Source organism: Rattus norvegicus, chromosome 20, assembly GCF_036323735.1.
Source record: "Rattus norvegicus strain BN/NHsdMcwi chromosome 20, GRCr8, whole genome shotgun sequence".
NCBI lineage: Eukaryota > Metazoa > Chordata > Mammalia > Rodentia > Muridae > Rattus > Rattus norvegicus.
In genome coordinates this window covers 31,358,089-31,379,017 of record NC_086038.1, presented here as the reverse complement: position 1 = coordinate 31,379,017, position 20,929 = coordinate 31,358,089, and the positions used below count along the sequence as shown (strand labels likewise).

Genomic DNA, 20,929 nt, shown 5'->3' with positions numbered 1-20,929 from the left:
GGTATTTACTCTCAGGCCCACCCTGAGAAGTGGAGTATGGTTTTATACATCCACTTTCTGCCATGACAATAAATGTCTTAGAACCATGGACTGTCTCTTTTCATCAGGATCTGCTGTGGGGAACCAAGGAGAAGGCTTTTGCCTATAGAACCGCCATCTAATCTCCCACAGAAGGCCTCTCTGCCCACCACAACTGCTACTAAGCCAAGCTCAAGCCTGTAGCCATCAAGCTAAGGACTCATCCCTGCAGGACCAGCCCTTTTTCCCCAACCCCAGGCTAGGTCTAGCCCAGGGGTCCCCACTCTGTCCTCAGCTCTTCCCCAGCTTCCAGCGGTTCCTAGATGTCCAAGAGACTGAGAACCAGTCAGCCCCAGCCTCACCGCAGTGCCTGGGACCCCTGAACCAGCTCCAGCTGTCCTGAGCCTCAGACTGTGCTTCCCCACCCCTGGAGCTATGTCCTGAGGCTTCCCTATGGCCCATGGGATAAGCGCTGTCAACTCCCACATCCCATCTCTCCCAGAGAGGCTGTGCACTGTAGTAGAGTGGGCGCAGGACCCACAACCTACATTAAACTATCAGAGCATCCCAGATGTAAGCCTTGAGCCAGCCACAGTGACTTTGGGTGTATCCCTCTTACGCCTCACTGTGCTCTTTCATAAATACAAACAGTGGATCCTGTGCTGAAGAGTATTCTCACTAGAAACCCAGAATCATGCCAAAAGTGACTTATCTTTCCCACTTCTAATCAGAGACTGAAAAGAAACTAATGTGTTTGTTAGGCAAGGTATTCATTAAAATGAGGCAGAGGTCAAAGTTACAGGTAATACTCTCAGGAGAAAATTAAAATCTCTATATACAACATGATGCACAAGTTAGAAACTTACCTGTTCCTGTACATCTTCATGTTCTGAAGTGAGAAGTCTGATAAAAATTGGCACAGCCCCGGTTTCAATCACTACCTTGGTATGCAGAAAAGTTCCAGATGCTATATTAGTTAACGCCCAGGCAGCCTCGAACTAGGTAGAGAAAGGGAAAAGAATGAAGGCACGGGGAGCTCTCACAAGGAGGAGGAAGAAGACACAGACCAAAACAAATGTGAAAGGAAAGCTGACTTATGATTCTGAAAACTCATTAACAAGAAGGTTTATAGATGGGGAACCTTATTTAAGAAAGCATATAGATTCTTCTTCAAATTGTACAAACAAAAACCAAACAGGTGTATATCTTATAATGCCAAAAATATATAAATACAACTTAACTCATCCGACAAGGTTCACTATTTCACAGCAGTACTCTAAAGCAAGCTGTTCAAAAGGAAATGAAAGAATCGTGGTGGTACTGACTTCCCAGGGGACCGTGTCACCCCAACCTTACTTAACATGAACATCAGAATGCCAGAGGTTGAGGTATTTGTTCAACATGGAGGTTTTATTATTAACATGTGGGAGATAGACTTTGCTAATCTTTCAGGTAACAGAACTTCTGATAGGCTAAGAAGAGAAACAAACCTGAGGATAATTAACATCAATGGAAACAATAACCCTCACTAATTCTAAATAAGGAAATAAATAAACACAAGTTTACGAATTTCTCCTTGCTATCCCCTAGGAGAATACATCAGTGAAAACCAGTAAAGCCACAACAGGCTGAAAATTGGAATGCAGTTATGATTTTCAAGACAGGAGGATCTAGAGTGATTGTTCAATGGTGAAGAACACATATCCTCTTACAGGGGATTTGATTCCCAACACCAAATATGGGGCTCAAACCGCCAGTAAGTCCAGATGTGACCTCTGACCTCTGAGGGCACTAGCATCCATGTGCGAATATCCACACACATATACACAACTATATTATGTGGCAGTAATGACAGCTGTTTTGATTTGTTAAAAATGTAAAAATATCAGCATATTCATTTGAAATCTCCAGTTTTTAAAAGCCTCATAACTACTTCACGAGTTTTAAAATGTGTGCATGCCTTACAAAAATTGCTTACAGAACAATGTGTCCCATAGGAACATAGTTTGAACTTAGACTACTGGTCTGAACTACCAGATTAATACCCATTTGCGTAACAACCATAGCATGGCCCTATCCTCAAACTACACTGGTAAATTCCATCAGGATCAAATAAAGATTCACGTTCCCAATGTTTTTGAGCATACCACACAGTGTATACGTACCGTGCTCTCAATCTAAAATTAATTTTTGTTTTCACTTTGGAAAATCAAAAATACCTTCACGAATATTCCTTACTTCACCTACAGAATCAATTTTTTCCATCTTCTATGTTTCCAGAACACTTGCTTCTAGTTCTAAGTGCTAAGCACACTGTTACTTCTTTTCTTTTGGTATGTTTCCCTACTGCAAGACAGCTGACCAACTTCTCTAAGCAGAACAATGTCTTAATTTTAGACCTATATCTTATATAATACCTGGCTTTCAAGTGAGCACTCAATAATTTTATTTATTTATACCCACTCATTTATTCTTTTATTCATAGGAAGTAAAGAGTCACATAATGATAGATTATCAGAGACCAAGGGTTTTCATTTGTACTCGCAGCTTAAAAAGCAGAAATTAAATCCTATGGTTTCAAATCAAAAATAACTGACCTGAATAAAATAGCCTTTTCCTCAGAGACTCTGATTAGAAATTCTAAAAAAATTTTTCACATTCACATGTATTACACATGCCTAAAACGCACATTCACATGTATTACACATGCCTAAAACACACATTCACATGTATTATGCATGCCTAAAACGGAAGCCTTTCCCAAACTGCTGAAAAGAGTAGACCATTACTCTCAGTTGCACTTTCAACAACTGTTTCTCCTCCGTCTTTCATTACTGCCTACAGCACTGATGATAGCTATGAGTCTTCCCTAATTCCTGAAATCTGATTCTAGAGTACACACAGGTATCAGAATGGAAGAGTGCTTTATAACATTAAAATGTTACCAAATTCCAGTAAATTACCAGTAATTATTTGGAAGACTGTAACCATATCAAGGTTGAAAGTTAATGCTCTTCACAAAAATTTCTAAGTTTTGTCATATTTATGTAGGTTATAACAATTCTTTTTGAAAAACAATCAGCTAAAAATGTTTTAGGAAGTAATTTATGAGCCAACACAGTTGGCTATGGTGCCTCATGCCTTTAACTCCACATTACTAGGGGCAGGCAGATCTCTGTGAGTTCAAGGCCAAGGGTACAAAAATAGATCCGGTCTCAGAAAGAAATAAGTTTAGTGATGAGATTAACACTTTAGTTTCAGTTTTCTAAAAGAAAATGGTTTAATAAAGGTTGACAACTATCGAACTTCATTAGTATTAGCTGTCAGTTTATGCTTTCCGAATCTGTTCAGCAAACTAATTATTAACAGAAACTAGCACTATAGCCGTGCCTTAGCCACCAAGAGCGGTACCTACTTTTCCTTTATTACGTATTTAATGAATGCTTACAATATAGTTAGCATTGTAAGAAGTAATTTTCACTAATAGTTCAGTCATTTCTAGAAAATGATTAAGAAAGAAAACTTCACTCACTTGTAAAGTGCAATTTTCATTTCTTTCAAGAAACTTCACAAATCTCTGTACAACTCCTGGTTTCTGTATAACTTGATCTATTGGTGGATTGGGTTCTAAGATTTAAAAAGAAAGGCTGTTACATACACACACACAAAAAATGACCCCATCCCTACTTCATGCAACATGGTATCTTACTTCCTTTTCCTTCTCCTTGAGAGAGAAATCAGTTACAGCCACAATAGAGAAGTCCCAGTGGGTCCACTGAATCCACAGAGGACAACGAATGCCTGCCTATAATCAGTTCCCCTCTTCATTTACACAGTCCAAGGCTGCAGCCATGGAGTGGTGCTAACAGCAGTGGGCGGTCTTCCCATCTCAGTTAATGGAGATACTCCCTCACAGGCATGCTCAGAGGCTTCAGGTGATTCTAGAGTTCAACAGATAGGCAAATAATACACCTATGGCACAGGAAATAGTTTCCCTAGGTTTCTCTCATCTAAGTCTAAACTCTTACCTGGATGTAACAGATAAATGTTGTTAGGATCACAATACATTTTACAAAGCAAACTCTACCTTTTCACTAATTGCAATGTTAAGAAATGAAAAAATATTGCCTAAACTGAAGAAACCATTCTTAAAAGATGAAGAGGATGCAGGTCCAATGTTCACAGTAACAACTAAGAAAGTCCTCACTAACACTCCTTACAGCACTCTCCTCAATCTCTAAGGCTGTCTCCTCATTAGCAATAACAACAGTCACTCCCATGTCTCAATCAAGACTGTATTTTGTCTAGAGATTATTTACTATTTATAAAAGTGCTATTAGACTATCAAAAAATCTTAAATTTTTTCATGAAAAAGCAGATTTTGAAAATCACAAATCCTTTTTAAATAAAATTTAAACAAACTTATTTCAAGTACTGACCAACTAAATACAAGGAAATCTTTCTTCTACCTCTGCTCAGTAAAAAGCGCTTTCAGTGGTTCAGTAGTTTCTGGGCTGGTGTTCCTACTAGTCTTCTATTGTCTTCACAGAAAATTTACCTATTTTGTCAAAGTCATTAGTCACTCGTCATTATCACTTATAAAACTTCACAGACATCCTTAACTCAATTCTTTTGTCCTGTGTTCACACAAAAGCAGGTGCTCAAGTCACACAGGAGTGGATTCTCAGTGTCCCCTTTGACTTCTGTACTGATGACAAAATTACATTCATTAATTTTTTTCCAAGTATTCTAAATGAAAGTACACTTTGTAAAATGTTCCTCCCATCCCCCACCTTCAACAACTGCTCTAGTTACAGAACCTCAGTGAGGTTTATCCCCCTTTACCACTACCTTTCAAAAGCTCAGAATCTCAGAAGTATATTCACCAGGTTCACCGGGTTCCATTTTCTGAAAGAAAACTCTAAACTTTCCTGTTTTAATTTAAAGGACAGAAATTCTATGTTGCTTTTTCTTTTTGGGGACAAAGGTGATAAGATAGGAGAAGAAATAGGACGTGTGGTCAGGAGTCCATGAGAAATGGACACTGAACTTGAGCTACATCAGTATCTGCAGGTCAGCACACACACAGATCTGTCATTTAAGTAAGAGCACGGTGCAGTCTCTCCTACACTTGCAAAGTTAAAGCAACTCGTTTTATCATTCCATTTAAAAGGAACCAATTAAAGTGACTAGAATTGCCAGCTAATTTAACACATCCCATGAACTGTTATTAATATTACACAATAAAATAGTCTGTAAAAACTTATAAAGCTGTCATAAATAAGTCTCATAGTCACTTTGGCAATTTAAGCATAAGCAAAATGGGAAAATATATGCTTCAGCAGTGAAAATAATACAAAACAGAAAAGCTTTGGAGAAATTTCTGTAAAACTGGGATTGAAAGTTTGACAAGTAACTTATATCGTAAGAGCAGTCATAACGGGGAGACAGAGAAGAATGTTTCTGTAAACGGTGATTACCTGACGGGAATCACCAGGACATGCTGGAGTCAATGGCAGTCTATGCAGGAGCCAGGGACACACATTGTCTCCCTAGTATCGACAGTCAGAACGCTACTTAATGGTGAAGAAATCCAAGTTTCCTGCTGGTTTTGCTCGTATTTGTATTTACTGCTTGTTTTTCATACGGTTCTCTATACTGACAGATCCAATAAGTACAGTACTCTCTATACTTATATAGAGAGCACTATATATACTCTATATAGTACTCTAATACTCTAGCCCTGATACATCTGATGTCAATCAATACAAGAAAGCATTCATAATTCCTGCTTTATGTCCAGTATAGGCTAACAAATCCGACAATTAAGAAGAAACTGAAAAATGATTGCTTATGATTCGATAAAGGATCATAGAAACAATGGTTTGGTAATAAAAACAGAAAATAGTCTTTCTAAAACAGTCTCAACTCAGACAATGAAGTCATAGATAACAGAAAGATTTTTTTAAACTCTTTCAAACTACCTTCTTAAAGAATCAAAATAAATTTAGTGACGATAAAGATGTGGTAGAAAAATGATGGAAGTAACAAAAATTCTCAAACATAATGTATAAAGTCTTATCAATCATATATGATACTATACATTTGTCAAAAATCTTTAAAGAGAATATAATGAAAAAATTGAATCAGGAAAAATAAAAATCAACTGTAAACACATACGAAAATACTGAGATAAAAAGAAGCTCTTCTTGATTGTGTAAAAATTTCTTAAAATGCTGAGCTATTGAAAGATGGTTAAAATAAAGTGAAAAGTATGAAAAAGTAAAATTTGATTTTTTTTCTTTTGTTAAATGTTCTTACACTTATTTTACGTGGTTGTATATACATATTCACATAGGACTGTATGTCACTGTGTCAGTGTGAAGGACAGAGGACAGCTTTGGGCAGAGAGTTAATTCTCCTCTTCAACCATACAGGTTCTGGCCATCAAGCTCAGATCACAGAGTTTGATGGTAAACTTTTTTACCACTAAGCACTCTTGCTGGCCTCATCTGCAAAATCTTAACAGTTTAAAAGTCCTTACAACTTGAATTCCTAATTCTATAAGTTCTACATCTGAAACAGTATTGAAGCTGGGAAAATGAACTGTCCACTAGGAATTACAAATGCTCGGTAAATAATGGAAGAGCAGAGCACACTGCTGCATCTCTGAACTCAGGGGCAGCAGTAGGATGAAGAGCTTGGGGCTCTTCATCCATTAGCTACACTGTAAAACCTCATCTCCAAGTCAAAAATGAGGAAGCCAAAAGTTGTAAAACTATTTCTATAAGGAGTTATTTATTAATAACAGAATTATTTTTCTATTGGCTTCTTTAAATTCTGCTACAATTTATAATTTTCTACAATTACTTAACAATTTACTTTAAAATGTTTTTTTGTTCTGTTTTGGTTTGGGTGGAGACACTTTGTAGTCCTGGGTGGCTTGGAACTCAGGATGTAGACCAGACTGGCTTCCTCCTAAGTCTGGAATTAAAGGTGCACACATCCCAGCTGGGTGCTCAGGCAGGTGGGTCTACCTGTACGAGTGAGAGGCCAGCTGGAGTTACCAAGTGAGCTCCAGGCCAGCCAAGGTTAAATACAGAGAACCCCCTCAAAGAACAAAAAGCAAAACAAAACAGAGGTGTATACAACCATACCAGGATAATATGGATTAAAGAGAAATTAAGACCTGTCTCTGGCAAAAAGAAAAGAGAAAAAGAAAAAAGGGGGAAAAAAGTCTCAAAAAAATTAAAATTTAGAAATCTTTACTATAAAAAATCTATAAGCTCAAATAAGACAATGAAAATAATTCTTGCCTTTAGAAAGCAGTTTTCTAAATTTCTGTGTTGCAGTCAGTTGCTGTTCAGCGTTATTAGAGAAAATCATCTGAATCATATCTGCTGTGATCATGTCTTCCTAAAACAAACAAAAAGTTAGCACGTATTTTTGCATGAATACTATTTATATTATCTGATGTAGTCTGTCTCTGAATACTACGAGGTAAACCACGATACATTCTGTAAAACACACCTCTGGAATGGGTACAGTGGAGCTGACATCTGGGTCCTGGATAGGGCTCTCCAGCATACAGTCATCATTTCTGGGCAAAGAGACATTTCTGCGTTTGAACAACTGCAACAAAGAAAAGTTATTTTATAAACAGTCATAGGATTCCTTCTATCACGTGAGTAAAAGAAATTGTTTTTATAATTCAAAACATGTATTTTATAGGATTTGAAAAGGCAGATTTCTTTATTGAATTACTAATCATTGAGGATTTTTCTAAGGAAATCTTCATTATGGGCTAGAGTTATTCTACGGTTAAAAGTGCACACAGCTCTTGGAGAGAGGCAGAGTTACATTCCAGCAACCATACTCATGTGCACACACCCTCACACACACAGAGAATTCAAATAAATAAAAACACTCTTAAAAAAGGCAAACCTTCATTAAAAGGCAAACCACACAGAATAAACAACAAGCTAGAAAAGAAGCTGGGCGTGGTGGTGCATGCCTGTCGTCCTAATGCCTGAGGTGTTGCAGGAGGATCTAGACCTCCAGGTCATCCTCAACTACAAAAATCTTAGGTCAGCCTGGGCTACAAAAGACACGAAAACAAAATAAAACAAGCAATAGGGAAAATTTTCAGGAAAAATGGCCCTACACCTGCTAGTTCGGTCATTCATAGAAATATAAAGACAAGACAATCCAAGTAATGAAACCTCATGTGCGTTGATGGCCAATCCAGCTACTTCTCAGCCGGTACAAACTTGCTTAGTCAATGCGGTTTTTGTTTCTTTTTGTTTTTTCGATGTTAAGTCCTGTAAGATACTGCATACAGGAACTTACAACCAAAATTATTATATTTCTATACGAACCTTTCTGGACTTTTTTCACTAGTCCCTTTGATATATTGTTTTTAATCTGTTATTGTAAGGACTACTTAGTTATAAATATTTCCAAATCTATATTGGAATGGAAAATTCTGACAAGTACTCTTAAATGACTTTCTATTATTCATGTTACATATGCAAAGTATAAATGGAGGCTATGGAATATAGACATATATTAGGAAATACAGAAAGCACAGAATGAGACATGGAAAGATGACTAATTACCTTAAGACTTACGAAATCCACAGATATATAATGTGCTTTCTGGGGACAATTCTATACTGCCAACTGAGGTGGTCTAAATTTCACAAAGTAAATATTTTTAGCAGTGGGAACAAAATGTTTATTATGGACACAAAAGTCTCTCCAGTCAGTGAGTAAATAGTACAGAATTCTAAAAATCAATTTACAAATTATTCCAGAAACTTAATTAAAAAATAGATTTAGCAAATCAATTTTCTCAAAAACTTAGCACTTAAATGTTCTAACACAAAAAAAAAAAAAAAAAAAAAAAGGGGGTTGGGGATTTAGCTCAGTGGTAGAGCGCTTGCCTAGGAAGCGCAAGGCCCTGGGTTCGGTCCCCAGCTCCAAAAAAAAGAACCAAAAAAAAAAAAAAAAAAAAAATGTTCTAACACACAGCAATATGATTAAAGTTGCAAACCCTCACGGGATACTGACTGGGCGAGTGGATGGATGGATCTGTTGCTGCCAAGCACAGCTAAGTGTCTAAGAACACCTACCTGCTCCTCCCTTTTTTGTTTTCGAAGTTGTATTCCTTCTTCTTCTCTTCGTCTTCGCATCTCTTGAGGATTTAAGGCTTTGTTCTTGTAACTTTTCATTCTGTAGTTATCCTTACCAGGACTAGCCATTGAATCTTAGGGGAAGAAAACAACAGAAGAGGCATACTCTAGGCAACTAAGTTTAAGTTCACTGTTTGTCCAGACCAAGAAGACCACTTTAAACTTACAAAGAAATACATTCTCTCACTCCTCTATCATGCTGGAGCAAAATGAACCAATATTGTAGCAATAGTTTCTTAGTCACAGCACATTTCCTGATGCTTTAAGACCACTGAGACCCAACCAGCTTACTTTAAAAAGAGATTTCGTTAGTTCACAGATATCAAGGTCAAGAAGGTGCCAGCAGATATCCCACTTGCAATGAAGCCTCTGGTGGATTTATACACAGCAGAGAAGCAGAAAGGCAAGCCAGCAGGCATTTGGAGAAGAGACAGGGGGACAAAGATGCTAACCCATGAAAGGGCTTCTAGATTGCCAATAAAATGTGGGTACAAATTTTGGCAGGAACAAATCAAACCTGTGCTTTAGCAATATTAAATGAGTAACAAATATGGGTCTAAAAGAGCCCAATATACAACACCTTTGCCCTCTGTGGTACGTTAACATTCTGGAGGACTTATATCTTTTAATCACCCTCATGAGACTCATCAACCGTCTGGGTAAAAGAAACTCTTGAATTATACTGCTGGCAAAATTCAAGAAAGAGCTAGTGTTATACAGTCCTGGTTTCAATAAAACATGGTATTAGCACCAGTAAGCAGCATACTTCAAGGATTTATTGAAGTCTAGCTTCTTTCACTTAAGCTCTTATCAAAGGTCATCAAGGTCATTCTGTTGTGATTATATTATCAGTTTTTAGTCCCCCACTATAATGAGTTCTTTCAAAGCAATGGAGTGTTTGTACATTTTATTTCTATTATAAATGTATTTTAAAATGGCAACACAAAACCTGGTATCTTGGCACATGCCTTTAAGGCCAACACTTGGAAGACAGGGGCACAAGGCCAGCTTAATCTCTGTTGAGAGTTATAGGCCACAGAGAGGTTATAAACCTTTTAATATGGCAACATGAAATTGGTAGGCGATATGAGTATTTTATGCTTATATTGTAAATAGTCTGGGTGCACACATGGAGACTGAGTAGTAGTCCTTCAGTGTAAGTTAACAAGATGATGACTAGTGGTTACTTACTGCACTCTTACCATGCTGAGGAATGTACCTAGGTCTGACCAGAGACTACAGTCATCAGCTAGCTTACAAAATAAACAAAAAGGCTTTCATCTGTCTGTCGTATCTGATAGAAGATGCTAGTTTGTAGATGTAAAAGCAACGAAATACAGTAAAATTTAAACACTCTGTCTTGTGAGAGCACAGTAAAGTAAAGCAATCAACTGGACTTTAGGTAGCTCAGAAAGGCTTCACTGTTACTCTCTGTTAAAGAATGGACAAGAAAAAATAGGACAAGTATTTCAAACAAAGAGAACATACGAAGATACAAAGATGTGGAGGAAGTCAGAGCAGTAAGAAATAAGATGTACTTCACCAAAGGACTCATGGGAAAAGAGACAGACGCTGGGGCTATTCACATAAAACAAATATAGCTCCCAAATCAACTGATGAATTCAAACTTGATCCTACAGGACAGAACTAAAGACGTTAAGGGGGAAAACAAGTGCAGTCTCAGTAAGAATGTTGTTTATGTTCACAGCAGTCATCTTAATAGATGAATACGGACTTTAAAAGACTGTTTTTCACTATATAGATGGTTAAAATACAGGTCAAAACATACAACAAGGGCCCTAACTTGATCATCCGACATCATGGAAAGCCACAGAAAGAAAGGTGACCAGGTAAACTCTGGATAGTATTCACACACTCATGAATAAGGTGCAAGGAATAGAAACCCAAAAGGAGAGAAGCAAGAGGGGAAGACAAATCAAGGGAGTGAGGGGAGCAAGAGGAACAGGAACTGGAGAAGTACCTCAGTTGTGCTGGCATTAACAACACACCCTACATTTATTTACTCTTTCATTGAGTCATCAGGCAGATAAGGCGAGTAGCAAGCCAGGTACAGATTCGGTAATCGTAAGTCACTGGTAAAGACAGTGACACAGCAAAGCTAACTACTGCTGGAGTTTACATTACAGCACAGTAGGCTAAGGACTCAAGAATGAAGAAAAGCATTCAGTTGGTAAGGTGTAGAGGGACAGAGTACTAGACAGAATGTATGACACATTTATAGCTACTCAAAATCCGATTTTAACATATTTGATGCATTTCAGCAACTTATTATATGCCTAAAAGGTAGTTAGAAAGAGATTGGCCACCACAGGCTCAGATGTTTGAATACTTGGTCCCCAGTTGGTAAAACTAATTGGGAAGGATTAGGAGAAAGGGGCAGGCTTTGAGGTTTCAAAAGACTTAAGACCATGCCTAGTGTCTCCCCTGTCTTTGTCTCAAGATGTGATTTCTCACTGTAAGTTGCTTTAGTCATAATGTCTCATCACAGCTATAGCCTTGAGAAATTGCTGGCTCAGAACTTGTTGAATAGTCCTGGATGGCCTTAAACTCACAGAGAGATATGCCTAACTCTGCCTCTCAAGTGTTGGCATTAAAGGTAGGCGCGCACCACCCTGCGCCCAAGCCCTGTCTTCACGTGGGTGTCGAGGACTACAAAGGTTCTCCTGCTTACCTAGTAAGTACTGTGGAACCTGAGCCACAGGTCCCTGATCACTTCAACAGTCATCTTTATACATGTGTTACTGTCATAATTCACTCACCTCACTGTGAAAATTACAAGAACAGCCATTTTCTTCAAGGACTCAATTAAAAATGTAAAAGAATAAAAGTTCTAATCTGCTATCCTCACATTTCCTTGGCTTGCTTTGGGCCCTTCAACCCCATCACACTCTTGCATGATACTTCTTAGACCATTCGTCAAGTTCACTAAAACATTTTAAATTTGTAATCCAAATAAAATGTAGTCCCAGGAACACATTTATTTCCTTTCTTTTCCTTCAGTGATACTAACTTTCTGCATCTATACATCTTCACTGTGTTGTCTCACTCAAAGAAATTTGTTTTGCTGGAAAACAAGTTTTTTAGGGCCTGGAATTCAAAGATTTATATTTCACAAAAAAGTATTTGAAAGATAAGAAATGCTATTCAGACTTTTTTAAGTTGCCAAACTAAGGTGGGGTTGGTATTTGTTTGTTTTCATTCATAAACTTATTTTTTAACCTCATTGAATGAAGTTAGGCACATAATTGGAACCTGAATTGCCAAGAGTTTTGTCTTTCTGATATTTGCTAATGCAATTTCTCAAAGCAGGAAAGACTTCATTTTTCCTGTGCTTCTTAGAAGATGACGAACCTGTACAGAGAGGGAGGAGTGTAAACTCTAATCCCCTACGACCGAACATACCGAGTTCCTTACCTTTAACAAGTTTGTTTTCTACAAAGCATTAGCAGTTGAGTACCGACACTGAGACAAGTCTCGTCTTTTTCCCCCTTCTTTTACGATGTGCGGCATAAGCTCACATGTAAATGTCCTATTCGAGGGGGCTCGCTACGACCTTTCACAGCTTCCCAGTCCTTACAACTATTATGCATTACATTTTCATTTTGAAAACCAGGGGAGGGGTGTCAACTGACAGAAGGAAGAGTGGAACCCAGGGTTGCTGACTTTGGATCTGAAGGCACCGGAGCCCTGCTCTGTCCTGTCTCTCCTGCAGGCGCTGAGATAATCCGGAGGGCATCCCGTAGCACACCGGGATGACCAGAAAACCTACGGAAAATTACCAAGGAACCGTAAGCAGGTCGGGAGCTGGGCTGGGCAATGTCATCGCTACCACGCCTCCGCAGCTTTGGCCCTCTGGGAGGTGAGACTCCCGTCTCCGTCCCGAAGCCTTCTCAGGGAGAGGGGTGTACACACCGGCAGCACCCGGAGCTCCCAGCCCCGCGCTGGCGCGGCTGGCTTGCGTCCCCGCACTTACCCATCCACGCGGTGCTCTCCCGAGCCCTTCCTTATAGTCTCCCGCTGTGGCCTCGGCTGCGGACAGCTCAGGGTGGACTCTCCGACTCCAGCCTGTCCCCGGCGAGCAGCTAAGCAACCCAAGATGGCGGCTCCCAGCGCTCCTTTCCTCAGACTCTAAGCCGGCTCCCAGAAGCCCTTGCTGGCCAGGCGGCCGCGGAGGGGGCGTGGCAGCAGGCGTGCTCGCGGAGGGGCGTGGCTGCTCCGCTGGTGGCATTGGAGGACCCACAGCATTGGGCAGCTTGCGCTCCAAGGAAGCCTGAGTAGTCAGCTGCCTGCCAGATTTGTCGTCAGTTCTCCCTGTGCCTGCAAACACAGTTCTCTTTTATGCGTTTATGTACCATTCTATACTACAATATTAAATTGAGAGTGCTGTGCATACCCAAGAACTGACTTATTATCAGGAAGCTAGAACCCAAAATGGTTTTTAAAAAGCAAAACAAAAATCACTGGACTTACGAAAGCCACATACAGTCTTTTGCCTTCTTCAGCTTTACAAAGTTCGAATGACGTGCTTTTCTTTATTTCTTTAATTTTTTTTGTCTACCTTAAAAAATAATCTTTCAAATTTAATCATGAGACAAAGTCTTGCTATGTAGCCCTGGCTGGCCTAAGATTCATCATGTAGAAAAAATTAACCTACAAGTCTCCTGCCTCAGCCTCTTGAATGCTTGTTTGAGTTTTCCATTTTTTAAATAATTTTATATAGCACCCGAAAATTTTCAACAAATGTAGTTTCCTATAAATACGAGGATTAACTCCAGATGAAATAGTCTAAATTATAGCGAACTCATAAAAGGTTCACACAATACACTCTAAAGAATTACAATCAGTGGTGAAGGCAGATTCAGTCCCGTGTGTAATGCTAAGCTCTGAATATACAACGTAAACAACATGAGTTCCTGCCACCAAAAAAAGTAGCTAAGTATGTTATGTCCACTAAGTAAAACATAAAAATTAAAAAGTGATTCTTTGGACTGTCCATGACTTGTTATGGCTAAAGAAGCTCCATTTTATGCATTTAGGCATCCATCCATCTTGCTACCCACCAGCCATTTGTTTCTGACACCCCTGGATGTTCCCAGTAAGCCTGGCACAATGATACCCACCCAAGAAATGTACAGTCGTGACTCTCTACTTGTTATCCATAACTAACTGGTGTCCGTTTGTTTCTTTGTTTCTGCAACTTTCTTTTTTTTTTTTTTCTTTTTTTCAGAGCTGGGGATGGAACCCAGGGCCTTGCGCTTGCTAGGCAAGCGCTCTACCGCTGAGCTAAATCCCCAACCCTTTCTGTAACTTTCTTATGCCAATATTCAAACAATTGATTTTGAGTTGCCTTAATCACTTAACTTGGCAGAACAGAACAGAATAGGTTTTACTTAATCATCGAAGGTCTCCATGTGGTTTTCTCCCTTTAAAACTTCTTCTTCCGGGGTTGGGGATTTAGCTCAGTGGTAGAGCGCTTGCCTAGCAAGCACAAGGTCCTGGGTTCGGTCCTCAGCTCCGGAAAAAAAAAAAAAAAAAAAAAAAAAACTTCGTCTCCCCATATCCCTCCTGAAGGACAGTCTCAAATGTGGCTCAGAGGTTGTTTGTCCTTCTAGCAGATAATTAATAAATCTCTTAATCATAGCCCGATAGAGTCTACAATCTTTCCTCAGGTGTCACAAACTCTAGAACACATGGAGAAGGGAAGCTTAACATAAGGAAGCTGAACAGGGCTTTTCAAATGTTAATACCATAGTCAGTCTGACCACAAACGAACATAATCTAAAGAAATTCTTGTGTTCTTGGTCTACTACAGTACTAAAAGTATAGCTGTCATAAAATTAAAACCTCTCTGGCAGTCTCCTGTTGGGCAAAGGAATGGCTAAAACCCTTGGGGAAGTCAAGGGAGAAACCTGTGTCTTGAAGAAAGAGTTACAGCTTGTCAGGTCATTTTTTCAGGACAAACTTGGTGTTGATACAATTGTAGGCAAAGGAACCTGTCATGGATGGACTGCTGAGTCCTGAGTACTTCTTGCCTTGTCTTTGTAGGCAAAGGAAACTGTCATGCCCAGACTGCTGAGTCATGAGTACTTCTTGCCTTATGTTTGTAGGCAAAGGAAACTGTCATGCCCGGACTGCTGAGTCATGAGTACTTCTTGCCTTGTCTTTGTAGGCAAAGGAAACTGTCATGCCGGACTGCTGAGTCATGAGTACTTCTTGCCTTGTCTTTAAACGCTACCTCAAGTTGGGACTCCAGAGATTAACTAACTTGACAGGTTCCTGCTTCCCTGTATCTTCCTTTCCAATGTGGCTGAGCTCCCAGGAATGGCAGTAGTATGGATTTTAAAATTACACGCAACAACCTTCCCTCCCTTTCTCCCCATCTTGGTTCCCTTTTCTTTCTTGCTTTCTCACTTCTTCCTTTATTATTTCTCAGGGGAGGAATTTTCAATCTCTTGCCTTGGAGACACACATCAGGTCTTAAGATGAGAAGGGATAGTGAGGTTATGGGATGCATCGGTAGCCAGAACCACGGTAGTTGGCAAAGTTCCTCCACTCTGCTTGAACTGTGACAATTCTAGAAACTAAAGTAGTTTGGTTTGCAGAACTCAAGTAACATGCTTCTCTAGATTCCTGCCATCTCTGTATGAACTTAAAACACTGTCTAAACAGGAGAAATGATTGTCCACCAAAGTCATGCTTTAAACCAATATCCTACTTAGTTTTATGTCAACTGGACACAAGGGAGAGTCATTAGGAAAGAAGGAACTTCAATTGAAAAAAATGGCATTTGTATCCTTTGATCTCTTTTTGTTGCCTAATTCCTCTGGTTAGTCAAGATGTCACTATTTCAGATGATATGGTAGTATACACAAGCTACCCCCAAAATGCCACCAGAGAACTGCTACAGCTGATAGACAACTTCAGCAAAGTAACTGGATATAAAATTAACTCAAACAAATCAGAAGCCTTCTTCTACTCAAAGAATAAATTAGGGAAACAACATCCTTCACAATAGTCACAGGTAACATAAAATCATTACTCCGTGTGACTCTAACCAAGCAAGTGACAGATCTGTATGACAAGAACTTCGAGTCCCTGAAGAAAGACATTGAAGACGATCTCAGAACATGGAAAGACCTCCCATACTCATGGATTGGTAGGATTAATATAGTAAAAATGACCATCTTGCCAAAAGCAATCTACACATTCAATGCAATCCCCATCACAAGTCCAACTCAGTTCTTTACAGAGATAGAAAAAGCAATTCTCAAATTCACCTGGAATAACAAAAAACACAGGATAGTGAACTATGCTCAATGATAGAACTTCTGGGGAATCACCATCCCTAAGCCCAGACTGTACTCCAGAGAAATAGTGAAAAAAACACATTGTATTGGTACAGATACAGGCAGGTGGGTCTGTGGAATAGAATTGAAGACCCAGAAATAAACCCACTCACCTATAATCTTTGACAAAGAAGCCAAAACCATCCAGTGGGAAAAAAAAAAGATAGCATTTTCAACAAATGGTGCTGGTTCAACTGACAGTCTACATGCAAAAGAAAGCAAATTGATCCATTTTTATCTCCTTGTGCAAAGCTCTAGTCTAAGTGAATCAAGGACCACTTGATTAAAGCCAGATAAACTGAAACTAATAGAAGAGAACGTGTGAAAGAACCTCAAGCACAATGGCAATGGGGAAAATTTCCTGAAGAAAACACCAGTGGCTCATGCTCTCAGATAACTGATAAATGGGACCTTGTAAAATTGCAAAGGTTCTGTAAGACAAAAGACACTGTCAATACATTCAGTAGAGGGCTAGTATCCAAAATGTACAAAGACCCCAAGAAGTTAGACTACAGAGAACCAAATAACCCTATTATGGGGTACAGAGCTAAACAAAGAATTCTCAGCTGAGGAATATTGAATGGCTGAGAAGCACTTAAAGAAATGTTCATCATCCTTAGTCAACGGGGAAATGCAAATCAAAACAACCCTGAGATCCCACCTCAAGCCAGTCAGAATGGCTAAGATCAAAAACTCAGACAGCAGATGCTGGCGAGGATGTGGAGAAAGAGGAACACTCCTCCATTGTTGGTGGGATTGCAACCTGGTACAACCACTCTGGAAATCAGTCTGGAGGTTCCTCAGATAATTGGACACAGTATTACCTGAGGATCCAGCTATATGTGGTAACTCCTGGGCATACACCCAAGAGAGGTTCCAAAATATAACAAGGATACATGCTCCACTACGTTTATAGCAGTGGGGGTGGGGAGGGAGGTTAGGACCAGGTATTGGAAGGGACTGGAGAGAGAAGTACAGAGAATCAGAAAATTGAATAGAAATGTAGCAGAGGGGCATGAGGACTGGGGTAGCCACTAGAAATTCCCATACCCCAGGGAAGCAAGAGGCTCCCAGGAGCCAATGTAAATGACTTTTCTCAAAATATGGAACAAAGGGGAGAGACAACCTGTAGAGATCACTTCCAGTAGCTAGGCACAACCCCCACTTGAGGGATGGGGCCACCCACGTATCTTAAAATCTTTAACCCAGAAGTGTTCCTATCCAAAGGAAAGACGGGGACAAAAAAAAAAAAAATGGAACAGAGACTGAAGGAAAGGCCATCCAGAGATCACCCCACCTAGGGATCCATCCCATCTGCAGACAGGAAACGCCCACACTATTGCTGGTGCCACGAAGTGCTTGCTGACAGGAGCCTTGTTATGGCTGTTCCCTGAGTGGTTCTACCAGCCCCTGACCAATATAGATGCAGATACGCACAGCCAAGATCCCAACCAAAGTAAGAGCTAGGCAAAGAACTGAGGGAGCCAGAGGGGATTGCAACCCCACAAGACAAACAGTATCAACTGGACCACCCAGAACTCCCAGAGACTAAATCACCAACCCAAGAATATACAAAGAGGAAGCCAGGACTCCAGATACATATGTAGCAGAGGATAAGAAATGCTCCAGTGTAGGTGGATGCTAGAGTGGTGAGGCAGGAGAGGGTGAGTGAGTGGAGGAGCGCTCTCATAGAGGCAAATGGGAGCGGGTAGAAGGGGAATGGGATGGGAGGTTGTGGAGGGGTAACCAGGAAGGGGGACATCATTTAAAATGTAAATGAATAAAATGATTAATAAAAAATAAAAGCAATCCTTATTTTAATTTTTAATACAGAAAAAGAAAAGAAAAAATGCCCTCACCAGAAGGACCCATGGACAAGCTTGTGACACATTGAGCAGTTTCTTGGTTAAGGATTAAAGTGTGTGAGGTGGGTTGTGGGATGATGTCATTATGCAGGAGAAGGCAGGTACAAGATACAACGAGGCCTGTCCTTGGACGAGAAGGAAGGATGGGCGGGAGAAAAGTTTGAGGGAGGAGGCGGAGATTGGAACGGAAGAGACTGGAAGAAGCCGCAGAGAGTACATGGAGGCAGATGTTAAGATTCCTCTCTGCACATTTACAGGTTGTTAGGAATATTCTTTTTTTTTTTTTAAAGATTTATTTATTTATTATATATAAGTACACTGTAGCTGTCTTCAGATACACCAGAAGAGGGCATCAGATCTCTTTACAGATGGTTGTGAGCCACCATGTGGTTGCTGGGAATTGAACTCATGACCTCTGGAAGAGCAGTCGGGTGCTCTTTTAACCGCTGAGCCATCTCTCCAGCCCAAAGACTGTGGGACTTTTTTTTTTTTTTTTTGTTCTTTTTTTTTCGGAGCTGGGGACTGAACCCAGGGCCTTGAGCTTCCTAGGTAAGCGCTCTACCACTGAGCTAAATCCCCAGTAGGAATATTCTTAAGGGATGGATGTGTACAGGGTTTTGTGTATCTAGATGAGCAAACTATATGTTATCTAGGTGGGCAATTATATCTTATCAATTGGATCAGAGGTTATTGTGTTGTGTGTTCTTTCATGTGGCGATTTAATTGAGTTCAAGAGAGTTTGTGGTGACTGGAGACGCTGGGCTGCCATGGAATTGGTATGTGTATGTCTGGCATGGTGGCAACCTGCCTTGGGAACTAGATGGGCAGAGAGATTGTTTTGGGGCTCAGAGAGTCGCCATCGGCAGTGTGATAAGGGTTGGAGCCAAGTAGATAAGACGCTTTGCTGACTGAGATGAAAATATCAAACTATCATGTGGCCCTACGGTGCGAGATCTAGTGTGGAATAAAAGAAACCATTTTTATAATTTTACTGTAACAGTGGGTCCCAGCCTATTGTGGATGGTGCCACCCCTGGGTAGGTGGTCTTTGGTCATACAAGAAAGCAAATTGAGCAAGCCACAAGGAGCCCTAAGCAGGACTCCACGGTTTATGCTTCTGTTTCTGCCTCTGACTTCCATCAGTAAAGGAATGTGACCCAAGAGTTGTACGCCAAAATAAACATTTTTCCTTAAAATGCTTTTGTTCGTCCGTCCCCCCCCCACAGCAATTGAAACCCTCATAAAATCTCACCACTCCCTTGTTTCCTTAGAAATAGTCAGCCATGGGCCAAGAAAAAGTTTTTAAAAATCTCCTTCCCACTACCCTTTCCTAGAAACCTCTAAGGGACTCCCATTCTGGCCCAAGGACCTGCTCAAAGGAGAGGGACCAGATGGAGATTTCCAATTTGGGCTCTGTTTCAGCCCAATGTTTGGTTGTGGGTCTCTGCATCTGCTCCCATCAGCTGCCAGAGGATGCCTCTCAGATGATGATTGGGCGTGGCACCGATCTGCGAGTATAGCAGACTATCGTTAGAATTTTTTTTTCTTCTTTTTTAAATCCTAGGTCCCTGGGCTATCCAGCATGTGGTTCCTGGTCCTCCGGGCAGTTTCGGAAATGTGCTCCCTATAGTGGCCTCGGCCTGAACTTAGACCAGTCATTGGTTGGCCACTCCTTCGAGTTCTGTGCCACCCTTTGCTCCAGCACATCTTGTAGGTAGCAGGTTTTGTAGCTGGATTCATATTCCTGTCCTCTACTGGGAGCCTTGCCTGCTTACAGAAGATGGCCAGTTCACCTTTCTTCATTAACTAATCCTGTGTTGGAGGAAAAGATGAGTCCACGCGGGAAGCTTGTGATGGAGGAAATCTGGAAGTAGAGTTTTAGTCACCCCTTGTTTAGACATTCCACAAAGTTCTATTTTCTGAACATTTTTTTACCTCTGGAGAAGTGACTTTGTTGTTGTTGTTGTTGTTGTTGGCCTCGCAGCTAATTGGTGACTACTAATGTGCTCATCTTCTAGCTTGAAATGTTCTGTAAGAATACCTTCACTCTTCCAATGACTTCTAAATTTTTTAATTTTCCTTTCGTAGAATGCAAAGCAAAAATATGTATTTGCTCCATATACCACGTTCAACGACACCCCATCATTTAAAAATATTATTCTTGTCAGGTTATATCATCCTCATATTTAAATACTCCAGTAGTTCCTCATAGGTCAGTCCCCCAGAGAAGGAGAAAGAGACTGTTACACAGGATAAGCAACTTTCTAACATTGACAAAGGAACGTGCCTTAATTAACCCGCAGAGCATAATTTAGAGCCCAGACACTGTGTAAACAGGAATGCGCGTTTGCCGCAGGATCAGGCGTATAAATGTACTCAGAACCGAGTTACGGTTTTAGCAAATCTGGAGTGGAAAATGCGACCGGAGGATGGGAGCGGCGGCGGTGCTCTGACGCGCTAGCGAAAGTTGCAAAAATCCCTCGCAAG

At 40.3% G+C, this 20,929-nt stretch overlaps 1 protein-coding gene across 6 annotated transcripts in view; it reads right to left on the bottom strand.

Annotated features, from left to right (window-relative positions):
* Kpna5 (karyopherin subunit alpha 5) overlaps positions 1–13,371 on the bottom strand; it is a 65,147-nt gene extending 51,776 nt beyond the window's left edge. For 2 of the 6 annotated variants that reach the window (XR_010060651.1, XM_039098595.2), the window contains exons 1-6: positions 13,206–13,371; positions 9,152–9,285; positions 7,549–7,650; positions 7,335–7,434; positions 3,551–3,645; positions 885–1,016 (exon numbers count right to left, since the gene is read on the bottom strand). Coding sequence is in view for 3 of the 6 variants with exons in the window: in XM_039098595.2 (XP_038954523.1) it covers positions 885–1,016; positions 3,551–3,645; positions 7,335–7,434; positions 7,549–7,650; positions 9,152–9,285; positions 13,206–13,209 (567 nt within the window). In the remaining 3 variants the exon portion in view is untranslated. 6 annotated transcript variants of the gene reach the window in all.
* Between the last annotated feature and the right edge of the window lie 7,558 nt (positions 13,372–20,929).